The 10,058-nt window shown below is 34.4% G+C and overlaps 1 protein-coding gene across 2 annotated transcripts in view; it reads right to left on the bottom strand.

Annotated features, from left to right (window-relative positions):
- Window positions 1-275: 275 nt before the first annotated feature.
- The window catches only part of TBC1D8B (TBC1 domain family member 8B), a 60,900-nt gene continuing 51,117 nt past the window's right edge, over window positions 276-10,058 (bottom strand). For both annotated transcript variants that reach the window (XM_043571514.1, XM_043571515.1), the window contains 5 exons: window positions 9,902-9,967; window positions 8,182-8,265; window positions 7,057-7,113; window positions 5,382-5,479; window positions 276-2,793 (listed from right to left, as the gene is read on the bottom strand). In XM_043571514.1, the coding sequence (XP_043427449.1) occupies window positions 2,398-2,793; window positions 5,382-5,479; window positions 7,057-7,113; window positions 8,182-8,265; window positions 9,902-9,967 (701 nt within the window). In that variant the 3' untranslated portion in view covers window positions 276-2,397. The remainder of the gene's footprint in view (window positions 2,794-5,381; window positions 5,480-7,056; window positions 7,114-8,181; window positions 8,266-9,901; window positions 9,968-10,058) is intronic.

Raw genomic sequence — 10,058 nt, 5'->3', positions numbered from 1 at the left:
AAGAATTAGCAACTCCCTTGGTGGCCTGGTTCTGTGGTATAGTTTTGGAAGTTGTTCTTGAAAGCTCAATTTAGATCAGTCCTCTTGATAATTCTGTAAGCCACTTAATGTCTGGTAATAAATCTTTTCCTGCCTTAACTAATTAGAGTGAATTCTGTTCTCTGCAACCTAACCTTAACTAATAAAGGATAGAAGTCCTCAAGTGATAACTAAGTATAAACAAAAATACATCATAATAAATAACAGTAATATCTTTAAGCAAACAATTTTTCATGTTTACTGTAATAATTTGTAATATTTATTTTTATAAAGTAAAGCCACCTCATAACATTTAATTTAATGCATAAGGTATAATGCAGCGGTTCAGTTTAACACAACTACATAAGATTTTTAATATTAAGAACTCATTTTCTTAACAAGGTAGCAGCTATAAAACTATGTAGTCATCTTATTTCTCCTGCAGACTCATAAAATAAATGTTTGCCTTTTTAACTTGCATTTATAATCATTTTACAATTCAAAAATCTAAGTATTCAATTTTAATGAATATAGGCTAAAATACAATACCTAGTAATCTTTAATATTCTGACTTTTTAAAATAATATCAAATATTAATAACATATGCTCTTAGAAAGTATCTTTTTTGTAAATATAACTGACAAAATATTCAACAAAGTATGTGCAACAGTGCCTCTGTATATAAGCATAGAGCCTTATGTCTTTAGTCTAGAGTCTATGTAGTATAATTTAACAATCATTGCAAAATAACAGATGTATGATAGTTTATGTATAAACTATTAACCAAAGTCTAAAATTTGAACACATTTAAGCAAATCATTTCTGAGAAAAGGCATAGATGCTTATTTACCAACTCTGTCTTTAGGTGATAATGTTCTAGAAAAGGTTAACCAAATCATTTTAAAGATAACACTAGTAAGTGTTTGGCCAAGCCCAATTTATGAAATTTTCAAAGGGTCAATTAAAATTCTTGAATCTCTTTGAAAATAACATATTCTGTGGTGATGAAACCCTTTGTGTTAGGCCTTGTTCACAGTGGACTCTTGTCAAAGGCTGACTTATACCAATTCCTTTCCAGAAAGGGAGAATGTCTTGGGTTACTCTAAAGAATTTCTGCTCTTTTATTGTTTCACATCTGAAAAGTCAAAGGGCTTAAAACCAAAGCCTTTTGTGAAGAAAGAAGCTCCACTGGATAACTTCTCCCCATAATTTCCTAAGTCGATTTATTAATAAATTGCTCTTGTCAAAAACAGCACAGAAGATTGAACAGGTATGGTTTGCTTGTCTTTTTTTCTTTAAAATGCTAACAAAGCCCATTATCTCTAAATGGACTTTCACTGTAATGACTGAAATATAAGCAGCATAAAATACTGAAATTACACATCTAAATCAGATAGATGGTCAAAACTTTTTAAACAGACACCAGCAATTACCTTAACTATCATTAAACATAAGTACTTTATGAACTTGCCAGACTAAAACAGTAATTCAGTCTATCTTATGTAGCTTAAAACATGACTGGTGAAACTTCAAAATCTACAGCTAGAACCAAAGCAGTCACAGCTACTCTGAGACAAATGCCACAAACAGCAGTGTTTCAAGTAATTGCTCAGTCTAATGAGACACATATATACTTAACTGAATTGTTTCTTAACCCTTCTGAAGAGACTGGCTTTATCTGGCTTAAAACTAAATCCAGTATTGTTTCTCCTTATATGTGCCCAGAATTTTGGACTTGTTCTTGACTTGTTTTTATCAGTCAGCAGCTGCTGAACTGCTCAGGTAGGAAGAATGTAGAAGTTACTAAAAAAAAACATTTATTGTTAGAAAAATGAATGAGATTAACTTCAAAAAGTTAATATTATTTCAGTTTGATAACGTGAAAATGAGGTCCCCATATGGTAATCACTTAGATAATTAAGGCTATAGATCTAAGAGCCTGGATTTCTAAAGCATCATAATAGGAACTGAGACAATCTGGAAAGTAGGGTTTATCAGATGACATGGCAGCATCACTAACACTCAAACATAACATTACATTTTCAAAATCATCACTAATCCATATGTAAACAGCAGCACAAACTAGTAATTTTCTTACTAAAAGTGATATGGTAGTGCCCTCTGGTGGTAACATTTAGCATATTCCCCTGATACTACATATCCTGTGAACTATAAAAAGTTCGTTTGTAATGGAGAATATCAAAAATTAGAGATTACCACAAAGAAATGAATCATTGTGCTTCCACATATCTTTTTTTTAAACCTTAAAACATATTGGTAACAAGATAAATCCCTGATCCCTATTCCCAAGAATTAAGCTGAAAGCTACAGGAATCTTAGTAAACTTGTCTATGACAGGCAATTCCTGTTAAAAGAGATTTACATCTTGGTTCTGAAACTTAACTGAGAGGTTTTTGCATTTTCGAGTTTCACTTTTACATCTATGGGTCTCTCAAAAAACCTCACCAAAGCTGGTTCATTCAACAAAGACGCAAGAATCTGTTCAAATGCAAATGACCACTGAGGTTCTTCCCTCAGAGAGGAGGGATCTTTCTTCAAGTGGCTCTCTGTTTTCCCCTCACTGGGTCCTCCAGAAGCACAGACTGTACCAGAGAATTCTTTGGCTGATGCTGTAGGGCTATGTAGTTTCCTTCCAACTTCTTCCATCCTGAGCAAAAGGCTAGTTACAACAGCAATGGCTTGATATAACGACTCTTCTTCAGGGTCCCCATGAAATAAGTTATACAAAGTCTTTGAAAACTGAATGAATTGTGACTGAAAGACACAAGTTAGAAATACCACGTTTGATATTACATTTAGCAAAAAGAAAGAGAACTTAGAAGTAAACAGTCTCTTTTTTGGAATTTGTACTATTTAACCTTCACCACAGAAGTTACAAAAACTAATGATTAATCTCCAAAAAAATCTTGGTTCTAGAAAGATGGGTATGAACCATGCAAGAAAATTCCATTTAAGTTTTCTCATTTGTTGCCTAGTAGCAGTACGCTGTATATGTATATTATATATATAATAATTCCTGGGCAACTTACCTACCAGTATTCCCTCAATGTTAGGTGGTTCTTAAATAGGCAAATTCTCCTATTTCCCCACATGTGAATCGTTCATTCATTGACCAATCTTTTTAAAAAATGTTACTTATTTTGGGGCACCTGGGTGGCTCAGTCGGTTGGGTGTCCGACTTTGGCTCAGGTCACGATCTCACCATCAGTGAGTTCGAGCCCCATGTCGGGCTCTGTGCTGACAGCTTGGAGCCTGGAGCCTGCTTCAAATTCTGTGTCTCCCTCTCTCTCTCTGTCCCTTCCCTGCTCGTGCTCTGTCTCTCTCAAAAATAAAACATAAAAAAAAAATTTAATGTTATTTATTTTTGAGTGAGACAGCGAGCAGAGAGGGCAGAGAGGGAGAATCCCAAGCAGGCTCCGTGTTGCCATCACAGAGCCCAAGGAAGGGTTTGAACCCATGAACTGTGAGACCATGACTTGAGCTGAAACCAAGAGTGGAACGCTTAACCGACTGAGCCACCCAGGTGCCCCAATCAATCTTTTTTTTTAAGTTTATTTATTTATTTTGAGGGAGACAGAGAGTGCACGCAACAGCATGAGCACAAGTGGGGGAGGGACAGAGGAAAAGAAAGAATCCCAAGCAGGCTTCATGCTCAGTGTGCACAAAGCTATACACAGGGCTCAATCTCACAACCCTGAGATCATGACGTGAGCTGCCGAAATCAAGAGTGGGATGTCTACTGAGCCACCCAGGCACCCCTCATTAACCAATCTTAACAAAAGGCTTAAGGATGAGTTTTCCTTGATCTCTCCAAAGGGCTAGAGTGGGCAGCTCAAGCAGGACAACAAATTATGGAAGAATGTTTTGGGAACTATGTAGTAGTACAAGGTAGTACTACAGAGCCAATTTAGACATGTTTCTCTTTATGTATTATTATTATTCTTTTTTAATGTTTATTTTTTGAGAGAGAGAGAGAGAGAGAGAGAGAGAGAGAGAGAGAGAGAGAAAAGATACAGAGTGCAAGTGGGGGAGGGACAGAGAGAAAGGGAAAATTCAAAGCAGGCTCCAGGCTCTGAGCTGTCAGCCCAAAGTCCAACATGGGGCTTGAACCCATGAACCGTGAGATCATGACCTGAGCCGAAGTCAGGTGCTTAACTGACTGAGCCACCCAGGTGCCCCAGACATGTTTCTCTTTAAAGGCTGAGGTGGGACCCAAGTAGAGAAATAAACTGGTTTGTTTGCTAGTTGCCCCTAGATAATCCATAGACGTTGCTAATAGATATTTGAGAATTAAAAAGAAAAACTGATTCTAACACAAGAGTTCCATCCTACTAGAAAAATCTATCTGTAAATAAAAAAGCAAATACAAAGGATATACTTAATAAAAATAAACAGTACCAAACTTTTAAGTTTTATTTTTCTTCCTTAGTTTGTAGTACTATTTATAAAAAATTTTAGAATAAATACCATACTGATTCATTAAAAAAACTTATTCAGCTACCAAATTACCTAGTCCATGAGGAATACTGTTATTTGACAGTTCTTATTTTGGTAAAATTCTGGGGATCTTCAGTATATAAACCAACAGATTGTAATTTAAAAAACATAAGAACATAAACTGAATGACCAGTATTTAAGATAGACATGGATTTAGAATTGTGTCAAGTAGTAGTAGTATTGTTTGAGCACATTCAAATATAAGATGATAAGACACCAGTGTGTGACCTATTTTATTAACTTCTTATCCCTAGTACCTAGCATTGGGTGTCATCTAGTAGGCACTACAAAAATGTTTACTGAATAAATGAATGCTTCTAATAAAGCTGGAAATAGGAAACACTGAAATATATGTTTATACATACATCTTTTCTATAGTCACAAATGTTGTCATAGCAGAGGAACTATCCTGAAACTAAATACATTTAAATGTTTAACGCAGAAAATCATTTTGGGGAGCCTGGGTGGCTCAGTCAGTTAAGCATCTGACTCCTGATTTAGGCTCAGGTCATGATCTCACTGTTTGTGAGGTGAGCCCCATGTAAGGCTCTGTGCTGTCAGCTGTCAGCACAGAGCCTACTTGGGATTCTCTCTCTGCCCCTCTCCCACTTGCATGTGTCTTCTCTCTCTCTCAAAATAAAAACATAAACATTAAAAAAATAAAGTAGAAAATCATTTAAAACTTTGCTCCTACTCTTCTGTGCTCATCTGAAACTTAGAGATGATACACAAATTATTTAACTATTTTTGTAATAGCATGTTAGCAATTTTTAAAGCTGGATACACCCACATTCATTAAAAAAACAAACAAGAAGCTAGCATTTTTTTCTTTGAAAATACTATACCTGATTCATTCTTGGTAAATCCTTAATGCTTTCTTCTTTTTTAGAAAGCTCATCTTGCCATTGACTTAGGTATGCTTGAATATCAACTTTTCCTTTGCCTGAAAGAGTGGAATAAAACCATTTCATAATGAACAGCCCACTGTATTTCCCCAAATCTCAGAAGGAATAACTATGATTGGAAGATATTTCATTGAGATATAAGATTCCACCTTTTAATAACCCAGGAAATTATCTGAATTTACCTTTTATTTCATCCACTGGCTTTCAGAATACGTATTCCATTTCTATTAAACTAAAACTTTTACTTTGGGAAGGCTGGGGACTAGGGAAGATGTGAAGAGAGACGAAGAAGGATGCATTTTAGATTAAACAGTATACCCTGGCTTGAAAATGTAAATTTCATGTAGATGTTCTGATGCATACTATTAAGTTTAAAATAGCTTCTATATGATGTTCTTAATATGCAGATTCTGAAGTGTTATATGGTGGCTTTTCTTAAAAAAATTCAAAACACTACTTATCCATTCCTTTGAAGAGTTTAATAACAATAATTAATGTGACTATTAATAACTTAAGATTCATTGGAAAACTAGGTAGATATACAGAACCTTAGGGAAGGTGTCATAATTTAAATAGATCTTTGGCAATTCATTATTTTTTAACTAAATGTTACTCAAAAACATAAAAAGAATGATGGATTTTTTTAATGCATTTGACAGCCTTGATCAAAATGTTAAATGTGCATATTAGACATAGTATTCTCATACTTCTATGAATTTATGTATCCTAAAGAAATATGTATAAAAGTATCCTATAATGTAAGTATAAAATGTCTGTTGCAAAACAATTTGCAATACAAATGGAAACAACCTAAATGTCCATCAATATTGGGCTAGTTATTGAATTATGGCATGATCAAATCAAACAATGGAATACTCTATACCCATTAAAAAAGAATAAGACAGATCCAAATGTACTAACATGAAAAGATATCCATGATATATCACAAAATAGAAAAAGCAAATTGTAGAACAGTATTTATGGAATGTTTCTTTTTTTAATAAAAGAGAGAGGTCTATATGTCTTTGTGTATACATAGAAACAAGTCTGGAAAGGATACAGAACAAAATGTTTTCACATTTACTTCAGGGTAGAGTTCAGTGGGAATATAAAGACTTCTGTTTAAATTTCTTTTAGAAGAATTATCTATTACTCTTGTAATTAAAACTAAATATTTTCGGGGCGCCTGGGTGGCTCGGTCGGTTAAGCGTCCAACTTCAGCTCAGGTCATGATCTCACGGTCCATGAGTTCGAGCCCTGCGTCGGGCTCTGTGCTGACAGCTCAGAGCCTGGAGCCTGTTTCAGATTCTGTGTCTCCCTCTCTCCCCTCCCCTGTTCATGCTCTGTCTTAAAAATAAATAAACGTTAAAAAAAAATTTTTAAAAAACTAAATATTTTCAAAATAGTAAAATTAAATGAATATGGGTTATTTACTACAACTTCTGAGACTTAAGTATCAAGACAACAAAGACTAAATTGTTAAACTGACATCAAAACAGCAAAAAAGCTCTCAGGACAAATCAATAGCCTTTAAAGGGAATCCACTTTGTGCCTTTGCCACTAACTATTCACAAAAACGGTAACTTAAACTAAATGATATTCCTAATCATAGTACCTTTTTCAGGGCTCTTTTTTAGTGATTCTGCTTCCTTCACATTTATAGGCTGGGAAACTAGAGGAAAGGAAAACAATTGAATTTTTAAAAATATTTAATAAGTAAATACCTTTTGAAAGTAAAAGAGTATTTTATATAAAAAGGCACATGTTATTTTCTTCAATTCAGGAAACCAATTTTAGCTGCCATGACCTCCTATCATCAGAACACAAAGTATTCAAAAGCTTTTATAGTTGAAAGAACACTGGGGAGAATGTATAAGAAAAAAAAATCTAAAAGTATACCAAGTTTAACAAATATTATTTACTTCTGGGGGGGGTATTTTCTTCCCTGTGACCTACTTCAAACTAAACTGTATTACTTTTATTATTAGGGAAAAAAGCATGCTGGAAGTCAGAAGACTGAGCTACAGTCCTGATTGTAGCAGTAACTCATTGTGAAATCTTGCACAAGTCACTTCTCTCTGGGCCTCAGTGCCCCTATCTATATATAATTAAGGGATTTGACTAGATGATTTGTAAGGTCTCTTCAAACTTAGTGTTCAAACACTTAACATATAGTAACTATAAACATACATTAATCAGGACTTATCCCTCTGTAACACATTCATGTTTATGAAAAAGAAGCAAAGGACACAAAAATAAGTGCATAACACTTCCAAATTATGTCTTGGAGACAGATTCATCCCTGTCTCCTACACCTACAGTGATTTATAATAAGTATTCACTGTTTGAATAATAGCTATGACCTTCAATCATCAAAGATGCTATTGTCTCCACTGTATTTTAACAAGGCATGAAAATGATCTGATACATTTTAGAAATTTCTGCCATGTTAAGTAGAACAATTCTGCTACGTAAGTAGAAACAAAATGCATTTTCTAATCCTCCAGTAGAATAAACATTCCCTAAATGAAAACCGAAAACACACTTTAATCAGTCAAATATTTTGGGGGTATTTACCATGCATTTAGCACTGTGCTAAGTGTTATGGTTGCACAAAGGAAATATAAAGTACCATTAACTCCTATTTTACTAATGGTAGCTGGGTAAAAAATACTTAAGCCAGGAAGATCTCTATGAGTGACTAATCGTCAAAACAGATACATTTTTAACAGATATTTACCATGAAGCTGACTGAAATAAAGTAAGTCTTCTTTTGAAAGTTCATCTCCTTTTGAAGGGTCCTTAGATTTCACTTCAGTATAAGCTGAAAACAGATAACCCAATCAATTTACTAACAATAAGGGACAGCAGTGGGTCCTATAATGGGGTCAAGTAAATCTGGGGGCAGAGAGTTAAACAAAAGGTCTCAATAAGACAGACGTGAAGAAATGTGGAAGTAATACTACTCTATAGCAAATAATAAGAAGTTCTTATCACTTTTAGTTCTATTCGTTCTCTTACTTTTTAATAGTTTTTTGAGAGCCATTACAAGTTGAAATAAGAAAATGTGGCATTTTAAAATCTCTGAAAATGTGACCTCATTTAAAAACATCTTTGGTAATAAGGCAAACATGAAGTTGAGTGCTGTAACCTACACAGTGGTTTCTCTATTTTTGATCTTTCTACTGAAAGTATATTCATTCCATGGCAATATTAGACACTCTAATAATAATTTGACTTGACAATGTAAAGTTCTTAATAATTAAGTTATTAGGTGGTTTTTCTTTGGTGTTTAATGCTCTGATTGTGATAGGAGTGTGTAAAGGGTAAGAGGTGGCTTTTAGATTTTTGGTCTGGTAAAGAATGGTTCCTGGCTATCCTGGGAAGTCTCTCAAAGAAATCCCAGGTTTAGCTTAAGACAAGTTATGAGGTGCTGTTTGCTTGTGTAAATTATCCTTTCTAAACTAAATGGTACCTTTGCAATGTTCCTTTAGCTTAAAACTTAAGACTGTTTTCCCAAAATATGGATCAGGTTTGGGAAAGCCAGACTCTTAAGGTCAGTGGAAAACACTGAATAAACTGGAATGGTATGGTAACATTAGGGGAGTATGGAAGAATAGAAAGAAACCTAAGCTTTGGAGTCAGACCTCAGTTTGAATCCCAGCTAATAAATTGTTATTAGTTATGTGATCTTTGGCCAATAATTTAATCTTTCTGAGCCTTAGTTTCCTTATCCTTGGAAAGATAGTACTTCTCAGGGACATTGTGAGAATTAAATAAAAGAACACATGTAAAGTAAATGCGTCAACAGAGCAAGTGTTCAATAAATGGCAGCTTTTATTTTGCTTCCTTTTCCAAATGTTTAACATCCTTGCTGCCTAGTCTCATTTTTTCTGAATAATTTGTAGTATCCCACAAGTTTGGCAATTTGTCTAAAGTTAAATTCTACTCCCCAATAACAACATCACATGTCAGTATTATACCAATATTCAAATGATAGGTAGTTCTTACACATAAACTATCATTAAGTTGACCACTAACTGAGAGGAAGCTTGTGGACCCTTCTGTTACACAGAATCTCTTCTACAGATTTCACTGTAACTACCTATCAGAAAAAGTACTAGATATATGATCCATGGGCCACAATGAAGCAATGACCTTAGATCATATTGAAAATTACATTATTTATTAAAATTGAGTATCTACCATTATATTTGTTAAAATGGAATCAATTGGAGCACCTGGGTGGCTCAGTCAGTTAAGCATCCGACTCTTGATTTTGGCTCAGGTCATGATCTCACAGTTGTGACATTAGGCCCCATGTCAGGCTCCATGCTTTGCATGGAGCCTGCTTAAGATTCTCTCCCTCTGCTACTCCCCTGTTTGCACTCTGTCTCGCTCTCAAAAAAAAAAAAATGGAATCAACTCCTGTATATCATTAAAGACTGTTAAACTCTTACCTGGAGGAATATGCAGCTTAAAAAGCAGCTTAAGCTTATCAGTGAAACTTCCATTATACATTGTATCTGTTTAATAAAATTCAATTACAAATAATCATGTTTTCAAAGAACATTCAATCAATTCCAGCAACAAAGATTAATTAAGATACAGGTATTA

This window comes from Prionailurus bengalensis, chromosome X (assembly GCF_016509475.1).
Source record: "Prionailurus bengalensis isolate Pbe53 chromosome X, Fcat_Pben_1.1_paternal_pri, whole genome shotgun sequence".
Taxonomy (NCBI): domain Eukaryota; kingdom Metazoa; phylum Chordata; class Mammalia; order Carnivora; family Felidae; genus Prionailurus; species Prionailurus bengalensis.
The sequence above is the reverse complement of the archived record's forward strand: the minus strand, read 5'-3'. Positions and strand labels throughout refer to the sequence as shown.